The 25,117-nt window shown below is 44.4% G+C and overlaps 2 protein-coding genes across 2 annotated transcripts in view; one reads left to right on the top strand and one right to left on the bottom strand.

Moving 5' to 3' along the window:
* Nucleotides 1–513: 513 nt before the first annotated feature.
* LOC142184993 (uncharacterized) lies at nucleotides 514–24,979 on the bottom strand. The gene is made up of 10 exons (XM_075260200.1): nucleotides 24,914–24,979; nucleotides 11,908–11,974; nucleotides 10,919–11,064; nucleotides 10,609–10,788; nucleotides 10,407–10,530; nucleotides 10,259–10,323; nucleotides 10,060–10,168; nucleotides 1,554–2,469; nucleotides 1,193–1,273; nucleotides 514–778 (listed from the first exon to the last, which is right to left on the bottom strand). Exons 1-10 carry the CDS (start codon nucleotides 24,977–24,979, stop codon nucleotides 514–516), a joined length of 2,019 nt encoding a protein of 672 aa, XP_075116301.1.
* LOC142190702 (gastrula zinc finger protein XlCGF66.1-like) overlaps nucleotides 17,743–25,117 on the top strand; it is a 403,831-nt gene continuing 396,456 nt past the window's right edge. Inside the window, exon 1 of the mRNA XM_075262310.1 lies at nucleotides 17,743–17,763. The gene's annotated coding sequence lies outside the window, so the exon portion shown is untranslated. The remainder of the gene's footprint in view (nucleotides 17,764–25,117) is intronic.

Genomic DNA, 25,117 nt, shown 5'->3' with positions numbered 1-25,117 from the left:
GCGACGTGGGAATACCCCTTTAACTTTCCTAAAATTTTAGTTTAAAGTAAACTATCTAAGGTGGTACAAATGTAGACTGGAGTATAGATATGGCAGATTTATCATCCAGTTCAGTCACTGTGATAGATCTGGTGTAGTATCAGATTGGCTCAGATTTACTAATAGTGTAAACTTAGATAATGTGTGGTCTGCCGAAAGGGATTCCCACTGAAAAGATTGTTCAAAAAAGTGGCCTTGTTCTGGTGAGGGGTTGTTTGCATATGCACAAGCATAAAGAACAATGTCGGAACAATGTCGGTTCTGATAAAATCTGTTTTTATGAGGGGGGAATTTCACAAAGCAGTATATGGTAGTTTAGATGGATATGGGGAAGAGTTTAAAATAGTATAAGATAAACATATGGCTACGGGTAAGGCACCTGGTCCAGAGAGATTACCTCGTGCCTATTACAAGAAACTTGGCTCAGACCTTGGACCCCACCTCTTAAAAGGTGTTCACCTCCCTGATATTGGGTTACTCATGACTTGGGTCCCGCTCTGATTTTCCTCCATCACTACTAGTCTCCAGTAAGCACTTATAACATTCTATGCTTCTATTTTTGGTCCCTGTGGCCGGGCTTGTAATCCGCAATTTTGGAAGCAAGTGGAGACTCCTCCTCTCTCCCTCTGGATTCTGAAGGTCAATAAGCTTATGAGCATGGAGTACATCACTTCTTTCCTGCACGACACTGTTGAAGTCTTCAATAAAACTTGGTACTACTGGTTGGAGTTCCAATGTACTGGAGAGTTACAGACGCTTCTTGGGTCTGCACCCCCTCTTGGGACTAGACAGTGGCACAAAGATTCTTATAGCTGTAGCTTTATTACCTGTCTGTATCCCTCTCATGTGCCTATGTTTTGTGAGACATAGAGATGTACCACTTCTACTGTGAGGAGGCTTGGACTATACAAACTTCTTGGCCTCTGCCCAGACTTTGTTTTTTATTTCAGCCCCTCCCCACCCCTTTTCCTGTTACCTTGTTTTTCCTTCTCTCCTCCTTCAGTTGGTTATCATCTTACTCACTAAGATATTCATTCTACTTCCTTCCTCCCTCTCTTCTCCTTCTTTACTCTGTGCTCTTCTCTTTCCCTCTTCCCCCTTTTCCCTTCTTCTCCCTGAAGCTGCTGCTCGAGGTTCTTGCTCCTGTTGTTACCTGGATACTATGCTGTACTTGGGATGACTTTTGTACCGTCCTGTTTCATCCTTTTTCTTTTCTTTTTGTTGAAAATCAAAACTTTGAATTAAAAATAAAAAATAAAAGTAGAGGCCACAAAAATACCTCTTGTCACCCCAGGCCTGCCAGGAATAAAGGACTGTCACAAACATGCAGGTGTAATTCCAATTCAAATATTTTATGCAAATTGTCATTGAGGTTAAGACAAAAGAACCCGAGGTGAGCTCTCTAAGATTTAAGATATGAATTGGAGGTAAAACAATCAGGACAGAAAAATGCTTTTTTTTCTGTGTGTATTCTTAGAAGTGCAGATGTGGAGATGACTTTTGGTTAATCATACTTTTCATGTGGATATTGAAATGGCTTCTCCCCTGTGTGAGTTCTTCTATGTTCAACAAGTTTTGATTTAGAAATAAAACATTTCCCACATTTTAAACATGAATATGGCTTCTCCCCTGTGTGAGTTCTTTTATGTTTAACAAGATCTGATTTAAAGATAAAACACTTCTGACATTCTGAGCATGAAAATGGCTTCTCTCCTGTGTGAGTTCTTTGATGTGTAACAAGAAGTGATTTAGAGATAAAACATTTCCCACATTCTGAGCATGAAAATGGCTTCTCCCCTGTGTGAGTTCTTTGATGTGTAACAAGTTCTGATTTAAAAATAAAACACTTCTCACATTCTGGGCATGAATATGGCTTCTCCCCTGTGTGAGTTCTTTGATGTTTAACAAGATTTGATTTATTTTTAAAGCATTTCCCACATTCAGAACATAAAAATGGCTTTTCTCCTGTGTGAGTTCTTTGATGTTTAACAAAATCTGATTTCTGAGCAAAACATTTCTCACATTCTGAACATGAAAATGGTTTCTCCCCTGTGTGAGTTCTTTGATGTATAACAAGAACTGATTTAGAGATAAAACATTTCCCACATTCTGAACATGAAAATGGCTTCTTTCCTGTGTGAGTTCCTTGATGTATAAATAGATGTGATTTAAAGATAAAACACTTCTCACATTCTGGACATGAATATGGCTTCTCTCCTGTGTCAGTTCTCTGATGTATAACACCCCTTCTGCGTCTTTTATTTTGCTTAACAGACTGTGATGAATTAGAAGAGAGATCTATCTTCTGAAGGGCTGAGGGTATATCTGGTGTAATGGCATGTTCTTCATATGGATCTTGTGTGATACCATGATCCTCTGCTTTATAATCTGTAGATATCAGATGTCCCTCTGAGCTCCTGGTACAGTCATCTGAGAAGAAGAAAACAGATTTTACTATTATTAAATAACATAACCTTATAAAAATAGCATAAAACTTAACTTTTAATAACTTGCTAAATTCGGAAAAGTGTAGTAACTTTCGCAAATCCACAGTAGCCGCTGCTAGCCTCTGAAGCCTCCAACAACGCCACCATCTGCTGATGTGCAACGTCCCCACACGCTGGAACTCGACGTACCACATATTGAGTAGAGTGTGTGAGCAGCAGAGACCCTTGATGGAATACCATCTACAAAACCCAAGGGTTCCTCAGAGTCAGCTCCTGCAGTTTCTGCACCATGAGTGGTCATGGATGACAGACTTATGCGAGATCTTGCATGTCTTTGAGGAGTTAACCATGAAGGTCAGCTGTGACGATGCACTCATGAGTGTCACAATCCCGCTCCTGTGTGTGATGCGAGAATCTCTCATCGCCATCAGGGATAATGCATTGGAAGCTGAGGAGTCGAGTATAGGAGCAGAAACATCCCAGCAGGATAGTCGGGGCACATTCCTGTCCGCTTCACAGCGTATATTGAGGGAGGAGGAGGAGGATGACGAAGTGCCTATCGGGGAAGTTCATTGTGTCCCATTGCTGCAGCGCAGTTGGGGCGAAATGGAGGAGGAAGAGGAGGAAATGGAGGGTGACCATTCCGGTAGGGGCAGCCAAGTGATGCCAAGTAACACTCTGGCACACATGGCCGAATACATGTTGGAGTGCTTTTCAACTGACAAACGGAATGTCAAAATCCTGGAGAGCAACGACTACTGGATTCTTGCAATCCTCAACCCCCAGTATAAAAATAATGTTTGTAATTTTATTCCGGTAGAGGAGAGGGCCAGTTACATGAGTGGATTGCCACAAGCAACTGGTGCAGAATATGATGGAGAAGTTTCCATCAACTCGTTGGCGGCACACAGGAGAGTTCCTCCAACAGGCGAACAATTGTCATCCAGTCCACACCTGGCAGGGGCACACTCTTCAAGGTCTGGGACACGTTAATGGCACCCCATGGCCAAACTACTGCCACTGAGGGGCCTAGTGTCACCAGGAGGGACAAGTATAGGCGCAAGTTGAGGTAGTACCTGGCTGACACCAGCCCTGTCCTCTCCAATCCCTCTACGCCCTATACTTATTTGGTCTCCAAGTTGGATTTGTGGCTGGGACTTGCACTGTACGCATTGGAGGTCCTTTCCTGCCCTGCTGCCACCGTGCTTTCGGAAAGGGTCTTCACCGCAGCCGGTGGCATAATTACGGATAAGCGTAGCCGGCTGTCAGCTGATAAAATTGAACAGCCACTGGATAGACCCATCATTTTCAGGTCCACCGGTGTCAAGCACCCCGACATGAAGTTTCATGTATGCACAATTCTGCTCCTACTAGGCTCAATCCACCCTGATTCCCCCAAACTTTGCTGGTTAGAGTCTCAACCCACCCTGATTCCCCTCAACTCTGCTGGTTAGAGGCTCTACTCACTGAAAGGGCCAAAACCTCTGATGGTGCAAGGCTCTACTCACTCTAAAGGCCTAAAACTCTGCTGGTAAGAGGCTGAAGTCACCTAAAGGGCCTCAATCTCTGCTGGTAGCTCAGCTTAAGGGCATGTAGCTTAAAGGGGCTCTATCAGCAAAATCATGCTAATAGAGCCCCACATATGCGTGCATAGCCTTTAAAAAGGCTATTCAGGCACTGTAAAAGTTAAATTAAACTACCCCCCCCCGTTTTAAAATAATAACTTAAAAAAGAATGTTCTCTACTTACAGAACGTGCACCCTGGGCGGGCATTCAGGGTGCGCCGTCTTCTTCTTCCCCGCCTCTTCTTCCTCTGACGTCTTCGGGTCCCGTCCTTCTCCGGCGCTTGCTCGCGGACACTGATAAAAAAAAATAGCCCGGGCGCATGCGCAGTAGCACGCTGCTTCTACTACGGCTACTGCGCATGCGCCCGGGCTATTTTTTTTTTTTATCAGTGTCCGCGAGCAAGCGCTGGAGGAGGACGGGACCCGAAGACGTCAGAGGAAGAAGAGGCGGGGAAGAAGATGAAGACACACCCTGAATGCCCGCCCAGGGTGCACGTTCCGTAAGTAGAGAACATTCTTTTTTAAGTTATTATTTTAAAACGGGGGGGAGGGGGGGAGGGGTAGTTTAATATAACTTTTACGGTGCCTGAATAGCCTTTTTAAAGGCTATGCACGCATATGTGGGGCTCTATCTGCAGGATTTTGCTGATAGAGCCCCTTTAATTTTGAAGGGCTCACGTTAAGGGCCATAAAAGTGAATTTTGGAAGGTCTTACCACATCACACATCCACAATGACAGTTCATGGTGGGTACTGTTGGATTTCCCATTGCCTATTCCATCTGTGGTTGTCATGTGCAACGTGATTTAAAGGGGTGCTTTTTAATGTTTCTTTAGCTTGAATTTGGGTTTCTTTCCATCCAATTGCGGAAGAAAGAAGGTTTCCAGGTATTTTCCCACTTTGATAGAGGTTTTTTTGAATGTGGGAAGTGTGTAGTTGATAGGCTGTGATGGTGGAGTAAAACTGTGACTTGGGTTTGTTAGATGCCCCCAGACATGCTTCCCCTGCTGTCCCAGTTGTATTGCAGAGGTGTGGGCATCATTTCCTGGGGTGTGATAGCGGACTTGGCGACCCTCCTGAGTCAAATGGTGGGTTCCCCTGAAACGAAGCATTTTTCCCCATACACTATAATGGGGTTTGATACTCGATATTGAGCGGCTATTCGAAACAAATATTGAATATTTTACTGTTCGCTCATCTCTAATAAAGATAAATCCCGACAGGGTAATATGAAGATATCACTAATTAGGGCAATCCAAAACTAGTCTCCTAAACACTCCTATCAAAATCTAAGCATCCAGCCGAAAAAGTCCCACTAGATTTTGTTGCTAGATTAGTAAGTGATTAGTTAGGAATGACCTGACCTGATCGCGATCCTGAAAGTAATGGCATCCACCATTAGGGTGCCAGGAACTGTGGTTGTAACCGCTAGCTATTAGAAATATTTAGGCTTGCAGCAATACCACCTCTCCTGATGATTTACAAATGTGTCACGTTGAGAGAATAAGCATATTGGGGGCTATCATTAATTACTGTCCCAATGGACCTATGATTGAACCCCTATACTTACGCTAACTTTTTAATCACAGGGTATTGCCTTTACTCGGGGGGGATGGGGGGCTTGCTAATAGGGAGAGGTGAATACCTTTAACACTCTTTTGTTCACCTGTTTAATGGTGGGTTTTTTGCATTTACCCTCATTGGTAAACTGTCAGGTCATTCCTACCTAATCACCTACTGATCTAGCAACAAGATCTGGTGGGACTTTTTCATCTGGATGCTTAGATTTTTTTTTTAATTTTTTTTTTTATGTAGATTGTGAGCCCGACACAGAGCTCACAATGTACATTTTTCCCTATCAGTATGTCTTTTTTTGGAATATGGGATGGAAATCCATGCAAACACGGGGAGAACATACAAACTCCTTGCAGACGGTTTTTTGCCCATGGCGGGATTTGAACACCAGGACTCCAGCTCTGCAAGGCTGCAGTGCTAACCACTGAGCCACTGTGTGGCCCCAGGATGCTTAGATTCTGATAGGAGTGTAACAATGATATCTGACAGTGTTTAGGAGACTAGTTTTGGACTACCCTAATTAGTGATATCTCCATATTACCCTGTCGGGATTTATCTTTATAGTCCCTTCTTCACCTACTTTGTTACTACACTTTGCCGGTTTTAACCAGTTATTAAAAGTTAAGTTTTATGCAATTTTTTTTTTTGGATAACGTTCACATGTAGCAGACATACCCACGTAGGTTGTTGTAACATAACCTCATAAGTATATTTTCCACTAAGCAAACGGTAACACGCCCTATTTCATTAGTATTTTCTGTGCTGAGACTGAGGTCAGTGACAGTCTCAATGGCAGATACCACCGCTGCTCTAGGTCACTGTAGAGGTGCTGGTAGTGGATGAAATAAGCGGGCCCACCCAGTCACAGCACTAAGGAAAAGGGGTGCTGGCACTTACACTGATGAGCAGAAGGGTAACAATGTTTAGAACTTGTGACTTTCAGCCTCCATATCTCACCGCCCACTACAACTCGGAACGTGAGACTCCCATCATCTTATAGACAATCATCTTGGCCATCTCGTACATAAATTTATATTTTAACTATTTAGCATATGATTAGTTATACAGATTCTTGTCATGTAACTTCATTGTTACCGTTCTGCTCCTAAAATTCTAAGTCTTAATTATTTTGTAAATCTACCTTTGGCTTTCAACACTGCCTGAATCCTTATGGACATGCTCTGGATCAGATTCAAGTATGTCTGAACTGAAATCAGATCCCAGATCTCTTCTACATGTTCCCAGTGTTGGTACATACTGGTCGACTCACTTGGGTACAACTACAGCGTTTTTCTTCAACTCTGCCCACAAGTATTTGATTGGGTTGAAGTCTGGGGACTGTGGGGGCCAATTCAGAACCTCTGCTTTATTGTCATTGAACCATTTCTTCGATTCTCGACATATGTTTTAGGTCATTGTCCTGCTGGAACAATATATCGGCCACCAAACAGGGTGGAGGAGAACCTACTGCCATTATTATTGGATGTCTTTAATTGGGTGTCTATATGGCCACACTAGTTAGATCCCCTAAGGACTCCCGATGTTCCTGTGATTAAATGCACATAGGGAAAGTCATAAATGGTGATGTGCACATAGGGCAAGTCTGGGTACGGCCCTTGTAAGGATGGGAGTCATTTTGGGGTATCCTATGTATAGTGTAAATAGGGCCATATAGTCATCAAGGCTTTTGGCGACTCCTATTTTTGATTGACTATTCATCCTGTCTGGTGACACTACTGCTAATACCTATTACTACCCCCAGCACACAACACGTCATCCACTTTGAAGCATCATCTGAGTGATAGGAATGTTCCTGTTACTGGTCTATATATGTTGTTACAGGTCAGTCTGCGAGTTTTACACACGAGTGAGCTGAATATATCGGGTCACAGTTCTGGGTATATTCCTTGTTTATTCAGTGTTTTTGGTTTAGTTTGGTGATTTTAGACATTTTTATTATAAAGTTACATTTTAGGCCTTTTTGGGGCTACTTTTCTGATTAATAATGGTGCACAGCAGGTTACTATACTTTGGTACATATTGCGGCTTGGTTACACTGGTACAAGTTATCGGCTTCCTTTTTCCTTAGAGCGGTGACCGGGCCGCTGACAGCACCAGCACTGTTCTGATGGCGGCCCTGCCTGTCCCTGGTAGATCACCTTGCTCATGTTACATAAAGGACATTCATCACAATCTCATTACAATTTCTGCACCTAGAGTAGTTTATCTTATCCCAACAGAACCCACATTTAGGACCGAACATCAAGGCCCTTATTTTGTACTGCTAAGTCCAGGCCTCTGTCTACATTACTAGTTGTCCTGTCCTGATATAGATCGTCTTATCTGGACGTCTCTTCTAAGATTCCAAAGTGAAATAAGTCTCAGAGCCCAAACCACAGGAACACAATCCCTGGCTGCTTAAATATGGCCACTTACACTCACCGGCCACTTTATTAGGTACACCTGTCCAACTGCTCGTTAACACTTAATTTCTAATCAGCCAATCACATGGCGGCAACTCAGTGCATTTAGGCATGTAGACATGGTCAAGACAATCTCCTGCAGTTCAAACCGAGCATCAGTATGGGGAAGAAAGGTGATTTGAGTGCCTTTGAACGTGGCATGGTTGTTGGTGCCAGAAGGGCTGGTCTGAGTATTTCAGAAACTGCTGATCTACTGAGATTTTCACGCACAACCATCTCTAGGGTTTACAGAGAATGGTCCGAAAAAGAAAAAGACATCCAGTGAGCGGCAGTTCTGTGGGCGGAAATGCGTTGTTGATGCCAGAGGTAAGAGGAGAATGGCCAGACTGGTTCGAGCTGATAGAAAGGCAACAGTGACTCAAATAGCCACCCGTTACAACCAAGGTAGCCAGAAGAGCATCTCTGAACGCCGCACAGTACGTCCAACTTTGAGGCAGATGGGCTACAGCAGCAGAAGACCACACCGGGTGCCACTCCTTTCAGCTAAGAACAGGAAACTGAGGCTACAATTTGCACAAGCTCATCGAAATTGGACAATTGAAGATTGGAAAAACGTTGCCTGGTCTGATGAGTCTCGATTTCTGCTGCGACATTCGGATGGTAGGATCAGAATTTGGCGTCAACAACATGAAAGCATGGATCCATCCTGCCTTGTATCAACGGTTCAGGCTGGTGGTGGTGGTGTCATGGTGTGGGGAATATTTTCTTGGCACTCTTTGGGCCCCTTGGTACCAATTGAGCATCGTTGCAATGCCAAAGCCTACCTGAGTATTGTTGCTGACCATGTCCATCCCTTTATGACCACAATGTACCCAACATCTGATGGCTACTTTCAGCAGGATAATGCAATGCCATGTCATAAAGCTGGAATCATCTCAGACTGGTTTCTTGAACATGACAATGAGTTCACTGTACTCCAATGGCCTCCACAGTCACCAGATCTCAATCCAATAGAGGAGCATCTTTGGGATGTGGTGGAACGGGAGATTCGCGTCATGGATGTGCAGCCGACAAATCTGCGGCAACTGTGTGATGCCATCATGTCAATATGGACCAAAATCTCTGAGGAATGCTTCCAGCACCTTGTTGTATCTATGCCACGAAGAATTGAGGCAGTTCTGAAGGCAAAAGGGGGTCCAACCCGTTACTAGCATGGTGTACCTAATAAAGTGGCCGGTGAGTGTATGTGGAATAATACTGTAGGATGCCATAAATCTTACTGTATTACACCCCATACACACTATAGAATCCAAACCACATCTGCTGGATTTCCCAGCCTGAACTCACCGCGGATCTGCTGTCCCATACAGTATGTAGTAGGGTCTGTGGAGTCACAAGGAAGCAGGGACTCCTAGCGTCATAGATCACTAAGATACAGGGAGTCCTGGTGTGTGGACAGAGTTCAGGCTGGGAAATGTGACTGATGTACAGACCAGATTTTCTAGTCTGGATTCCATAGTGTGATTGGGGTCTAAGGTGAGGTTTACACAGTGACATTTGTAGAAGCTGCTTCAGGAATTCAGAAGAAGAATTTTTCCGCTTTACCAAATCAGCCCCCGAATCTCCATCAGATTCCTTACTGGCCAGGCGGGATTTTCCACCTCCCATTTATTTCCATAGAGCTCTGAGGTAGAATCTGCCTGAAGATTGAGCAGGAGGATTATTTTTCTGCTACCTGAAATAATCTGCTATATAATTCTGGTAAATTCTTTCCCTTCACGAGGACTGACAGCCGGTGAGGAAGAAATTTGCCTCGTTCACATCGATGTCGGGTCCATATTCCTGCTGTCCGTTCTATTCTATACTACATTTATTACACCCTATAGCGGTATCACATTTATATTCAGGTATTATTAGTATTTTACCTGAATCGGGGAACAACAAATAGTCTAAACAATGTCTGAATAGAATCAGTGACCCTTCTGTGCTTTATATAGTGGTGACTCCTCACCTGGGCGGTTCCCTGTAGGAATGTCCTCCTCACACTCCTCATCACCACTCACATAGGGCTCTTCCTTAATTGTTACTGCCATAACATAGTTCAGATCTTCACCCTGAAGCTGTGAAATAAATATTGTATGTCAGCAAAAAAGAAAAGACACAAGGACTTCACAGCCCATCTACACATCATAGGGAATATCTCCATCTACCTGATCATCCTGGGGAAGAAGAGGACTGGGACATCTCTCCGGTGTTGTCCTCTTACTGGATCTACCTGTAGGAAACACAAACAGGGACTGAATTCATTCTGTAGATACAAATAATGGAAGTCCATGTGTATATAGTCATGTCTATTACCTGCTGATGTGAGGGGCTGCTGGTCCTCCATCATCACCTCCTTGTACAGATCCTTGTGTCCTTCTAAATACTCCCACTCCTCCATGGAGAAATAGACAGCGACATCCTGACACCTTATAGGAACCTGACAACACAATGATACAGTCATCACCCCGACCCCTCCAGTTACTGTATAATGTCCCAGCATTCCCAGCAGTGTCACCTCTCCAGTCAGCAGCTCCAGCATCTTGTTGATGAGTTCTAGGATCTTCTGTCCATTGATCTCCTCCTGTATCAGGGGGTGAGGTGGAGGCCCAGGGATTGGGCTCAGGATTCCTCCGTATCCTTTATACACAGGAGCCTGACAGCGCCCACTAGAGGTCTTCTTCACTACTGTGTAATCCTGGTTATGGGGAGAGACATTAATAAATCTCACTACATACATGTCCAGAGTCCATCACCTCTCCAGTCATATCATCTGTTATTACTATAGATAAGAATGATGTCATGATGACATCATCAGAATCTCTCACCTCTCCAGTAAGCTGGTAGATGATCTCTAGGGTGAGATTTAATAGACTTTCCGCCATCTTGTTCCTGTCTCTTTCCATCCTTGATGGATCAATCAGGAATATTCTCTTATATAGAAGATACTGAGAGGATTCTATATTGTAGGAACCTGAATGGAGAGAAGATGAGACAATGTAATCACTACACGGAATCCCATGGAAGAAATAGAAGAGTTGAGTCCCATTATTATCACCACCTCCTAATTCTGACGTCGGCAGCGTGTAGCTCAGGAAGGGAGTGACTTGTTGTGGGCCGGCTTGGTGGGTATATAAGGTGTGTGATAGGCCGAGCAGAATCTCATTGTTGTCTCGGGTAAAGGGGACGATTTATCAGAGTTGCACAAGGGATGATTATTGGCTGTCGGGCCAAGGGTGACAGTATTTCTCCAACAGCGCAGGTTGTGAACTGTTCGTGCGCTGCTTTGGTGAAAGTGTATTGTGAGTGGAGAAATGGCGTCATTGGGAATAACCAACATGGAAACTGTGGTTGCCTTCTCTGAGGAGTCCTGTTTTCTGCTTCATGGGATGGATGGACATCTCTATGTCAGGCAAGAAACATCAGAGAACAAACACCTGCAACCAGTGCTGGAGGAAGACAAGCTGGTGGCGGTAGTGTTATAGTCTGGGGAACTTTTTCTTGCCATTCTCTGGGCCCGCTCATCTATGTAGAAGGCAATCTGAGCAGATTTGGGTATGAATCCATCCTGGCAGATCACATACACCCATACATGCTGTTTGTTTTCTGTGGGGCAAATTGAATCCTGAGACAACCTACTCCCAGTCCATTTATCTGCTGTCCGGGCTGCACATGGCAGTTACTCTAGCTGTCTACAATTGCCGTCGTACTACTCCTCCCAGCAGGCTCCATCCCCTGCACCAATCAGTATATTTCAAGACCTACAACAACCTTGGCAATGAGACGTCTGCTGAAACCTCTCACCACAACGCTTTACCATAAACTACTTCCATACTGCTGGCTATCTCCCTTTGGAATTTCAGTTTCTGTAAATGGAAGACGCTCTACAGCGAGATGGTCATCAGATCTGTCACGGCTATGTGAGGATCTTCACATCACATTGGATACTTACCCGACTTTAACGCTGGCGACTAATTCTCTCGGCTTACAACCTCCAACAATTAGATGTCACAGCTGCCGCTAAGACGAGACGTCCCCTCCCCCATCTGACAGGGCCCCCGATTTACAGGGAGATTCACTGTCTATTACTCACTTTGGGCGTCCATTAGTGTCCATGTAGTGCAGATACATATGGAGCTACAGAGGAGGGGGGAGAGGGAGGAGACCATGTGGCCAGTACTAGGGGGCGACACCGAGCCAAAAGTCTGATCATAGAAGAGGCTGCAGCCTGGAAATGAGGGAGACTGAGTGTATGAGAAGGGCTGAGAGCGAGCACTTACCTCCTCGGGTACAGCAGCCGTCTGCTCACAGGACCTGTGTGATGTCATAGATGTGGGCGGAGTCACGGAGTCACATGACCAGGTCCTGCTGTTATCGCTTCATCTGTGCAGAAGGGTCGTTACTAGAGTGCAGCGTCTCCTGGTAGGTGTGATGTCACAGGAAGGGGCGTGGCCTCTCCGAGGAGGGCGGAGTCTCGGCCCTCACTGCTCGGTGCTGTATAGAGGAAGCCGGAGCCGAGCACGTGGAGCTGGAGAAGAGAAAGCAGAGGGGATTGTAGCGTGGTAATGGAGGATGGAAGGGGAGAGAGAGGATTGTATTACATGGGACTGTATGTTGTATGAGGCTGAGGGGAGAGAGTGATGGAGTTACATGGGACTGTATCCCGGAGGGTCTAGGGGATTGGATTGATGTTTAGGGTGGTATAGGAGTCGTTGGCATGGAGGGAGACGGGGTCCTTTGGGTATTTCTGGCATTTAAGGGGCTCTTAAGGAGATCTTTGGGGGTACTGCTGCATCTAAGGGGGGCGGCAGTGGCGTGCACAGTATTACATGCCCAGCAGTGTCCCCCACAGTATTATATCTCCAGCAGTGCCTCCCCCCCCAGTATGATATGCTCCCAACAGCCCCCCTCCGCTCCGGTGGCTGTTGGGAGCATATCATTAGAGCATCTCTTCTGCCGCTGCTGGCTTCATGCAGGGCAGAAGGATAGCGATGTTGCTGGCTTCACCTGTGCCGGCGTCTAACACTCCCCAGCATCCGCTGTATGGGAGCGTTCACACTACCGTCGGTGTCCGACATGTAGTGTCCGCTCAAAATCTGTCACGGACACTAGGAACGGACACTAGCTGTGTCCGTGACACCTGTCATTCACTTGAATGGGCATCGGGTGCATTCTATTGCACTCCGTGCCCGTCCTTCCCTGTCCGCAAGAGAAGATGTCCGACTTCTCAAGCGGACAGAAAAACCCTGCATGCAGGGGAAGAAGTGATTTTTCACCATCTCACCTTACAATATGTGCTATCAAAAGTTATCAAAAAGTCATATGTACTCCAAAACAGTACCAATAAAAAGCGCACATTGTCCCGCAAAAAATAAGCCCTCAACTAACACTGTCAACCGAAAAATAAAAATGTTACGCCTCTCAGAAGATGGCGATGCAAAAATCATTGACTTATGTCCCCAAATGTGTTTTTATTCTGCAGAATTAGTATCGCATAAAAAAATACTATAAATGAGGTATCGCCATAACCATACCGACCCGCAGAATAAAGGTCACATGTTACTGATACTGTACGCTGCATGGCGAAAAATGCAAAAGGTAAAACGCAATACCAGAATTGATTTTTTTTTTTAAATCCAGCAAAAAAGAGGTAATAAAATGTATTCAATAAGTTATAGGCACGCCAAGATGGTGTCATTACAAAATACATCACATCCCGCAAACAACAAGCCCTTATATGGCCACGTCAGCAGAGAAATAAAGAAAATACAGCATCTAGCAATGTGAAGACAAAAAAACACCAAAATCGCCAAATCTTTAGAACACAACTGGCTGCGGCAGGAAGGGAATGTATAAGCTGTGCGAGCGAATATCAGGGGACACCCCATATTTACAGCTTATGAGGGAAAAGACACCAGAAGTGACCCCCAGAGTGACTCCCCCAATCATAGGAGCTACTGGGGCATAGTAGGGAATTTTCTTGTTCCCAATGTCCTCTGCACAGCTTATATATTCCCTCTTCGCCATCCGCTGTGCAGTCACGTCTGGGATACTAATACTCACTACACCCCCTGATAAATTCTTTGAGGGGTGCAGTTTTCAAAATGGGGTCACTCCTTTGGGGAATCCACTTTTCCGGTACCTTACAGGCTCTACAAACATGGCATGGCGTCCAGATACCAAACATCTGAATCTGTGCTCCAAAAGCCGCATCGCGCTCCTTCCCTTCTGCGCCCTGCTGTGTGCCCAAGCAGCTGTTTATACCCACATATATAATTTTTTGCCCCCCAGGATGGCCCACTTAATAGTTTTAGGAGTGCAGGTCTCTGACAACACAAAGTGGGTGCAATGTATTGGGCACTGAAATGGCATATTTCTTTAAAAAATTTTAATTTTCTATTTTTGGGAAGCATTTTTATTCTCAAAATCATAATACCCCTTGATTCATTCTTTGATGGGTGTAGTTTCTAAAATGGGGTCACATTTGAGGGGTTTCCATTGTATTGATACTCTAGGGGCTCAGCTAATGAGACATGGCACCTCAAAACTATCCCAGCAACATCTGCCCACCAAAATCCAAATAGCGCTCTTTCCATTCTGAGCCCCAACATGTACCCATACAGCAGATTATGGCCACATATGGGGTATTGCCGTGTTCAGGAGAAATTGTGTAACAAACTGTGGGGGCTTTTAATTCTTCAACTACTTGCAAACATTTTAAATATGGGGTGTCACGGAGCAAAGGTATACGTCTTCCTTCGGAAGGTCTTTTGAATCAACACGGACGCAAGAGGTCGGGAGACAACAGCAATTTATTGTAATCCACAAAGTTAGTAGCCGGCGGCGGTCACATCAACCGTAATAACAATAAGTCCACAGAAGTCACAATCCAATGATAGCTTTGGTTCCTTGGTCCTGTAACTAAATCCTGGCTCTCTACAGAGCTGTGCACAGGCCGGCTAACTCATACTAACTGCTAGCTATATCTATATACTAAACTGTTACTTCCTATATCTGGGGGTGGGAAGGGCTGAGTCACAGATCCTTCCCCCCTCACCTATGCCAAGGAGAGCAGACTCCCTGTCTCTTTTGAACAATGCACAGTCCAACATCTTCTTGGAGACAAGGATCAGATTATCTCCACCCATTGTCCTCACTGGTCCTCACTAGTTAGAGGGATTTGCATACAATGTGCTAACACACTAGACCCGAATCAGCCAACTACACACTGATGTTTACAACAGGTTAGAGAATACATTCCACATGAAATATATATTACACATTGCCTATTGCCGGACTCTAACCATCCCGTGACATGGGGCTAAATGGATGATTTATTGGAAAAAAAAGTAATTTTTCATTTTTACGTCCCAATGTTAATAAAATCTGTGAAACAGCTGTGAGGTCAAAATGTTCACTCTACCCCTAGATAAATTCTATGAGGGGTGTAGTTTCCAAAATGGGGTCACTGTTAAGGGGTTTCCGCTGTATTGGTACTCTAGGGGCTCTGCAAGTGCAACATGGGACCTGAAAAATATTCTAGCAAAATCTGCCCTTCAAAAGCCAAATAGCGCTCTTTCTATTCTGAGCCCCACCATGTTCCCATACAGCAGATTATGGCCACATATGGGGTATTGCCGTGTTCAGGAGAAATTTTTTAACAATCTGTTGGGGGGCTTTTTCTACTTTAACCCCTTGTGAAAATGAAAACTTTGGGATAAAGTGACATTTTAGTCATTTTTCATTTATACATTCCAATGTTCGTAAAATCTGTGAAAGCCGTAGGGTCAAAATGCTCACTATACCCCTTGATGAATTCTGCGAGGGGTGTATTTTATAAAATGGGGTCACTTTTGGGGGGTTTCCATTGTTTTGGTACGCTAAGGGCTCTGCAAATGAGGCATGGCGCATTAAAGCTATTCTAGCAAAATCGGCTGTTCAAAAGCCCAGTGTCGCTCCTTCCCTTTCGTGCACTGCCGTTTGCCCAAAACTCAGTTTACACCCACATGTGGGGTATTTCTGTGCACGGGACAAATTGCGTGATAAACTGTCAGATGCATTTTCTACTTTAACCCTTTGTGAATGTGATAATTTTAGGTCTAAATTAATGCATTAGTGAAAAAAAGTTAAATGTCTAATTTTCACCGCCATATTATTTTTATTCTTATGAAATGCTTAAAGGGTTAACAAACATCTCAAATGCTGTTTTTAATTATTTGATGGGTGTAGTTTTGAAAATGGGGTGATTTGGGGGTGTTTCTATTATATAGGCCTTTACAATTCCTTTCGGAACTGAAGTGATCCCTAAAAAATTAGTTTGGGGAATTTTCTTGTAAATCTGGAAAATCGCTGTTCCGCTTGTAAGCCTTGTAACGTCCAAAAATAAATTAAAAGACAATCAAAAGATGATGCCGATATAAAGCAGAGATATGGGAGATAATATTTATTCATGTATTTGTGTCTTATGACTAGCTGCCTGAAAAGCAGAGAATTTCACATTTTGAAAATTGCAATTTTTTCCAAATTTCCATCAAATTTCCTATTTTTTTTATAAATAAATACAAAAATATTGATTAGTGTTTACCACTAACATGAAGTACAATGTGTTACGAGAAAACAGTCCCAAAATCACTTGTGTAAATTAAACCGTCTCAAAGTTATTGCCATTTAAAGTGACACATGTCAGATTTGAAAAAAGAGGCCAGGTCCTTAACGCACTTTTGGGCTGTGTCTCTAAGGGGTTAATAAGGATTGAGCGGATAGTTTTATTTCAATAAAATATATATTTTTTAAAAATGTATGTTTGTTTTATTAATATTACTGTAGGCGGAGCTTATCATAAGATATAGGTCCTATACTGAATAACCTATAGAGAATATACCCAGACCATGAACCTACCTATAGTAACTATATACTGATAAATCAGGCGCACAGCGATACGTCAGAATTTAGCTCTATATCAGTTATTAATTGCCATATATTTCCATTATCACTTACAACAAGAAAGTGCCGCAAGTTGTAATAAACACGTCAGGCTGCGGCGTCACCGCCCTGTGCAGACCATATGGCAAATATATATTTATAAACTATGTATATGTAATATACATAGGTATATCTATCTATCTATGTATATACATGTATATATATATATATATATATATATATATATATATATATATATATATATTTATTAGTGGCTCCTCCCTATAGACTCCACTCTAGCTGCTCCTGTAGTGAGGGGATTACATTGGAGTTTCTGGCGGCAGCTCCTCTAAGCAACTCCATTCTAGTCACCTCAGTACTGAACAGTCTACATTGCAGTTGGTTCCAGCAGCTTCTCCCTCCAGCAACTCCAATCTAGAGCGGCCACTAGTGAGGTGACTAGATTGGAGTTGATAGAGGGTGGAGCTACCAGGAGCAACTCCATTCTAGACGCAACCTCCTCCGCTACATCACGTCACACACACAGATCTGCAGAGACCTCTAATTTCTGGTCATGTGATTCTGTGACTCCTCCCACAGAGGTGACATCATCACAGGTCCTTTAGCTCACTAGGATTTAGTATCTTCTGCACAGATGAAGCCATAACAGCAGGACCTGATAATGTGACTCCTCCCACACCTATGACATCATTACAGGTCCTGTGAGCAGACGGCTGCTGCACCCGAGGAGGTAAGTGCTCGCTCTCAGCCCTTCTCATACATTCAGTCTCCCTCCTTGTGGCCCCCGCACACTATAATGTCCTCCCTGTGGCCCCCGCACACTATAATGTCCTCCCTGTGGCCCCCGCACACTATAATGTCCTCCCTGTGGCCCCCGCACACTATAATGTCCTCCCTGTGGCCCCCGCACACTATAATGTCCTCCTTGTGGCCCCCGCACACTATAATGTCCTCCTTGTGGCCCCCGCACACTATAATGTCCTCCTTGTGGCCCCCGCACACTATAATGTCCTCCCTGTGGCCCCCGCACACTATAATGTCCTCCCTGTGGCCCCCGCACACTATAATGTCCTCCCTGTGGCCCCCGCACACTATAATGTCCTCCTTGTGGCCCCCGCACACTATAATGTCCTCCTTGTGGCCCCCGCACACTATAATGTCCTCCTTGTGGCCCCCGCACACTATAATGTCCTCCTCGTAGCCCCACACATTGAATAGCTAAGAGGCAGTTATCCTTGAAACGCATCGGCTTAGCGTTATTTTAAGGTTTTTTCTACGTTTTCCTTTTTTTTTTATAAATGTCTATTTGTTAAACATCATATTGATTAAAATTTTAATTTTATTGCAACTCGGAGCGATGCCGGCTTGTATTCTATGATTCTCATCTCTAGATGTGCAAAGCTGGTACAGAGTGAGCTCAAAAGACTTGTAGCCGGAATTGTAGCCAAAGGCGGCTCTACAAAGTATTGCTATAGGGGGCTGAAGACTTTTACAAGCCCCTGTATCGATGTTAGATCTCTGGATGGAACATTCTCCGGGACACTCCTTCCTCTCATGTCCCTACAGCGGGGCCCATTCTCTACGTCCTCTATACCATCATGTAAGATTCTAAGTCACAAACCTACAGATTCCCGTTGGCCACTTTCTCCTCTGCATTAGTCACTTGTTGTTGCACATTGCGTACTAGGCTGTAATACTTCCTCTTCTGTCAGGGTCAGGGAGGACTGTACAGTTAGTTCCAGTGTGCTGGTAATATCAGGGGCCGAGTGTCTTCACCTCTATGGCCAGTAGATTGTAGTCCAGACAGAAATGTGGGAGATCTATCTGTGACAGTTGTGGCTGTTCCAAGAGATCGATGGACGAACCTTCTCTTGTTGTGACTGAAGCTGCAGGGAAAGTCAGTGTCATCTTTACAAGTGTCAGCTCCGTATCTTTGGACTCTTCCTCACCTTCTTGAGGGTTTCTTCCCCTCCTTAGTGGGTAGCACGGCTCATTCTACTAGATCTGCTGGAGCCTCCTGGGCTGTTCGGCATCAGGTTTTGACTCTTCCAGATCCAATTTGTGTTGCAACACCCCGGGCAGCACTGAACACCCCTCAGCCAGTACGCTTGAGACTGGTCAAATACTCCCAATGAGATTCTGTTCAGCCTATCACACACCTTATATACCCACCAAGCCGGCCCACAACAAGTCACTTCCTTTCTGAGCTACACGCTGCCGACTTCACAAGTAGGAGGTGGTGATAATAATGGGACTCAACTCTTCTATTTATTCCATGGGATTCCGTGTAGAGATTACATTCTCATCTTCTCTCCATTCAGGTTCCTACAATATAGAATCCTCTCAGTATCTTCTATATAAGAGAATATTCCTGATTGATCCATCAAGGATGGAAAGAGACAGGAACAAGATGGCGGAAAGTCTATTAAATCTCACCCTAGAGATCATCTACCAGCTTACTGGAGAGGTGAGAGATTCTGATGATGTCATCATTACATCATTCTTATCTCTAGTAATAACAGATGATATGACTGGAGAGGTGATGGACTCTGGACATGTATGTAGTGAGATTTATTAATGTGTCTCCCCATAACCAGGATTACACAGTAGTGAAGAAGACCTCTAGTGGGTGCTGTCAGGTTCCTGTGTATGAAGGATATGGAGGAACCCTGAGCCTTATCCCGTGGTCTCTTAATTAAGGGGGAGATCAATAGACTGAAGATCCTAGAACTCACCAACAAGATGCTGGAGCTGCTGACTGGAGAGGTGACTCTGCTGGGACATTATACAGTAACTGGAGGGGTCGGGGTGATGACTGTATCATTGTGTTGTCAGGTTCCTATAAGGTGTCAGGATGTCGCTGTCTATTTCTCCATGGAGGAGTGGGAGTATTTAGAAGGACACAAGGATCTGTACAAGGAGGTGATGATGGAGGACCAGCAGCCCCTCACATCAGCAGGTAATAGACATGACTATATACACATGGACTTCCATTATTTGTATGTACAGAATGAATTCAGTCCCTGTCTGTGTTTCCTACAGGTAGATCCAGTAAGAGGACAACACCGGAGAGATGTCCCAGTCCTCCTCTTCCACAGGATGATCAGGTAGATGGAGATATTCCCTATGATGTGTAGACGGGCTGTGAAGTCCTTGTGGTCAGTCTTGTTGTATCCAGCAGTATTATATGGTTATATACATGGGCGGTGTCATTGAGCCGCCATCTAATATGTTTATCCGGCTTCTCACAGACCTGCAGCTACTGTCAGGACATCTTTCATCTTCATGCAGATTAATGATCTAGAACATTCTCTGTGACTTCCCCATTTGTCCGGTGACTTTCACGATATTTGTATTACAGATTTTCCATCAGGATAAAGATGTGAGCGACATTAATGCTATATCTATGAGAATACAGGAAGAGCCCTATGTGAGTGGTGATAAGGAGTGTGAGGAGGACATTCCTACAGGGACCCGCCCAGGTGAGGAGTCACCACTATATAAAGCACAGAAGGGTCACTGATTCTATTCAGACATTGTTTAGACTATTTGTTGTTCCCCGATTCAGCTAAAATACTAATAATCTCTCTATATTATAAAAATTAGTTTCTGTCTGTTCTTTATGTGCGACCAAACGACTGTCAGGTCACCAAATTTGGCACACAGATACTTCAGGTGTCCGGGAAGGTTTAAGATGAGAACCCAACTCACTCGGACATACAGTTCTGGAGATACAACTTTCCCAAAACCCTGATCCCCCCATTAGCCAAAACAAACCTGCAAGTCTTTCACTCATATTCCAACTGCAATATGTACAATCCAACACTGATATCCAAACTGAGATACACGCATCAGAGGATTACATACGCACGTCTGCACACAGTTCCACATGCCAGATCATTAGATATTTGTGTCTGCACAGAGTACCACAAACCGGAGGATTAGATACACAGGTCAGCATACAATATCACACGCCAGAGGATTAGATACACAAGTCAGAATACAGTATCACACGCCAGAGAATTAGATGCGTGCGTCTGCACAAAGTACCACATGGCTATAGATTAGATACGCGCGTCCACATGTCAGAGGATTAGATACACAGGTCAGCACACATTATCATACGCCAGAGGATTAGATACACGCGTCTTCACAAAGTACCATGCTACGGAGGATTAGATACGCACGCATGCACAAATACCACACACTGGAGGATTAGATACACAGGTCAGCACACCTGTCAGCACACGCCAGAGGATTAGATAGACACGTCTGCACACAGTTGCACATGTCAAAGGATTAGATACGCGCGTCTGCACACATTTCCACATGCCAGAGGATTAGATAAACACGTCTGCACAAAGTACCGCACGCCAGAGGATTAGATACACAAGTCAGCATACATTATCACATGCCAGAGGATTAGATACATGCGTCTTCACACAGTACCACACGCCGGATGGATGATTAGATACGCGCATCTGCACACAATACCACACGCCAGAAGATTAGATACGCACCACTGCACACAATACCACATGCCGGAGGATTAGATACGTACGTCTGCACACGCCGCAGGATTAGAAACGTACCACTGTACACAATACCACACGCCGGAGGATTGAATACGCGCCAATGCACACAGTTACACACGCCGCGGGATTAGATATGCAAATCTACATACAATTCCACATGCCGGAGGATTAGATACGCGAGTCTGCACACAGTTCCACATGCCGGAGGATTAGATACGCACCTCAGCACATAGTACCACACACCAGAGGATTAGATACGTATTTACACAATACCACACAATGGAGGATTAGATATGCACTACTGCACACAATACCACACGGAGAGGGTTAGATGCGCATATCAGCATACAGTACCACACTCCGAAGGATTAGATACATGCGTCTATACACAGTTACACATGCCGCAGGATTAGATACGCACATCTGTGCACAGTTCCACAAGCTGGAGGATTAGATACTCACGTCTTTACACAATACCACACGATGGAGGATTAGATACGTGCCACTGCACACAATACCACACAAGGAGGGTTAGATACACGTGTCTGCACACAATACTACACAACAAAGGATTAGGTACACATGTCTGCACACAGTATCACACGCTGGAGGATTAGATACACAAGTCAGCACACAGTATCACACACCAGAGAATTAGATATGCGCGTCTGCACACAGTACCACATGCTGAAGGATTAGATACACAAGTCAGCACACAGTATCACACGCCAGGGGTTTAAATACGTACGTCTGCACACTGTACCACAAGCCGGAGGATTAGATACACGCATATGCACAAAGTACCAAGTGCCAGAGGATTAGATACACGCGTCTTCACACAATTCCACACGCTGGAGGCTTAGATATATGGCTCTGCCCAGAGTACCACATATTAGAGTGTTACTCCAGGTTTCCATAGCAACCCAACCATTTTTCTTCACTGCTTTATGTCAGCTTTAAAAGGGGCGCTGTGGATGACACTGTTACACAAGGTCACATACACACAGCTTTACTCCAGGTCTCCATAAAAACCAATCGCAGGTTTTTCACCGATATCCAAAATGAGATACACATGATGCTTATAGACACAAATAAACAATATACAAAATACACCAGTGCAAAACTAGACAATTCTTATGGGGCCACTAAGCAAACAAAAAATGAAATATACCCATGTGAAGCTGGGTCCTCCTGCTAGTTCATGAATATAAATGTGATACCGATATAGGGGGTAATAAATGTAGTATAGAATAGAACGGACAGCAGGAATATGGACTTGACATCGATGTGAGCGAGGCAAATTTCTTCCTCACCGGCTGTCAGTTCTCGTGAAGGGAAAGAATTTACCAGAATTATATAGCAGATTATTTCAGGTAATGGAAAAATAATCCTCCTGCTCGATCTTCAGGTAGATTCCACCTCAGAGCTCTATGGAAATAAATGGGAGGAGGAAAATCCCGCCTGGCCAGTAAGGAATCTGATGGAGATTCGGGGGCTGATTTGGTAAAGCGGAAAATCCTTCTGAATTCCTGAAGCAGCTACAAATGTCACTGTGCAAACCTCACCTTAGACCCCAATCACACTATGGAATCCAGACTAGAAAATCTGGTTTGTACATCAGTCACGTTTCCCAGCCCGAACTCTATCCACACACCAGGACTCCCCGTATCTTAGTCATCTATGACGCTAGGAGTCCCTGCTTCCTTGTGACTCCACAGACCCTACTACATACTGTATGGGACAGCAGATCCGCGGTGAGTTCAGGCTGGGAAATCCAGCAGATGTGGTTTGGATTCTTTTGTGTGTATGGGGTGTAATACAGTAAGATTTATGGCATCCTACAGTATTATTCCACATAAGTGGCCATATTTAAGAAGCCATGGATTGTGTTCACCTCTACAGTGACCTAGAGCAGTGGTGGCGTCTCCTGCCCCGCTTCATTACTATTCATTATCACTGACCTCCGTCTCAGCACAGTGAATACTAATGAAGTAGGCCGCGCTGCCGTCGTTTGCTGCCTGTGCCACTGACTTCACTTCTTCACATGGTCTGAAGCATCTCAGGCAGCGACAGCTCAGTGGGGAATATACATATAAGGTTATGTTATTCAGAAATATTAATATCCGTTTTCTTCTTGTCAGATGACTGTACCAGGAGCTTAGAGGGACATCTGATACCTACAGATTATAAAGCAGAGGATCATGGTATCACACAAGATCCATATGAAGAGCATGTCAATACCTCAGATATACCTTCAGGCCTTCAGGAGAAAGATCTTTCTCCTAATTTCTCACAGTCTGTTAAGAAAAATAAAAGATGCAGAAGGGACGTTATACATCAGAGAACTCACACAAGAGCAAAGCCATATTCATGTCCAGAATGTGAGAAATGTTTTACTAAGAAATCAAATCTTGTTCTTCATCAAAGGATTCACACAGGGGAAAAGCCATATTCATGCCCAGAATGTGGGAAATGTTTCACTCGTAAATTCTGTCTTGTTCAACATCAAAGAACACATGCAGGGGATAAGCCATATTCATGCCAAGAATGTGGGAAATGTTTTACTCTGAAATCACATCTTGCTGAGCATCAAAGAACTCACACAGGGGAGAAGCCATATTCATGCCTAGAATGTGGGAAATGTTTTACTCTGAAATCACATCTTGCTGAGCATCAAAGAACTCACACAGGGGAAAAGCCATATTCATGTCCAGAATGTGGGAAATGTTTTACTCTAAAATCATATCTTGCAGCACATCAAAGAACTCACACAGGGGAGAAACCATATTCATGCTCTGAATGTGGGAAATGTTTTACTCAAAAATCAAATCTTGTTAAACATCAAAAGATTCACACAGGGGAAAAGCCTTATTCATGTCCAGAATGTGGGAAATGTTTCACACAGAAATCAGATCTTGTTATACATCAAAGAACTCACACAGGGGAGAAGCCGTTTTCTTGTTCAGAATGTGGAAAATGTGTTATCTCTAAATCAGATCTTGTTAAACATCAAAGAACTCACACAGGGGAGAAGCCATATTCATGTCCAGAATGAGAGACATTTTTTATCTCTAAATGAGAACTTGTTAAACATCAAAGAATTCACACATAATTGTCGATCTTGTTTTGAATCTCTTGCAGATGTAAATCTGGTAGTACTCAAACTTGGGTATAAGGGGCGTGGCTTGGCTATGGAGGAGTGAGGACGCACGTTGCCTCAGCTCCGTCCCTAGCCTCTGGATGCCTGCGGTATTTAGGTCGATCGGTACCTGTTTACTTACCCTAACCATGGGAAAGTCACGGAGGAACTTCCAGAGATCATCTTCAACCCCTCCTGGGGCCTACCAGGGACGCCTCCATAGAACGCTTCCTGCGGGTTCCACGTTCTTCAGCCGCGGCCCCTGGCGCCATTCCCAAGATGGCGGTTGCCTCCGAGTCCCAGCCCTGCTCCTGTCTGCAGCACCCCGACGGCTCCGGCTCTACCTCCTGCCATCTCTGCGGATCCCGGCCCTTCCTCCAGCCCGCCGGCACCCTGGCTCCGTGCAGAAG

Source organism: Leptodactylus fuscus, chromosome 1 (assembly GCF_031893055.1).
Source record: "Leptodactylus fuscus isolate aLepFus1 chromosome 1, aLepFus1.hap2, whole genome shotgun sequence".
NCBI classification, from domain to species: domain Eukaryota; kingdom Metazoa; phylum Chordata; class Amphibia; order Anura; family Leptodactylidae; genus Leptodactylus; species Leptodactylus fuscus.
This window is presented reverse-complemented; position numbering and strand designations above follow the sequence as displayed.

What these genes read in the sequence shown, in the direction of transcription:
- LOC142184993 (XM_075260200.1), bottom strand. Translation starts at nt 24,979, where the DNA reads ATGGCGCCAGGGGCCGCGGCTGAAGAACGTGGAACCCGCAGGAAGCGT. An exon ending in CAGTATGGAAGTAGTTTATG is followed by an intron (nt 11,065 to 11,907) that starts GTAAAGCGTTGT and finishes CTCTCCATTCAG; the next exon opens with GTTCCTACAATATAGAATCC. An exon ending in TTTCAATATCCACATGAAAA is followed by an intron (nt 1,274 to 1,553) that starts GTATGATTAACC and finishes TTTAATTCAAAG; the next exon opens with TTTTGATTTTCAACAAAAAG.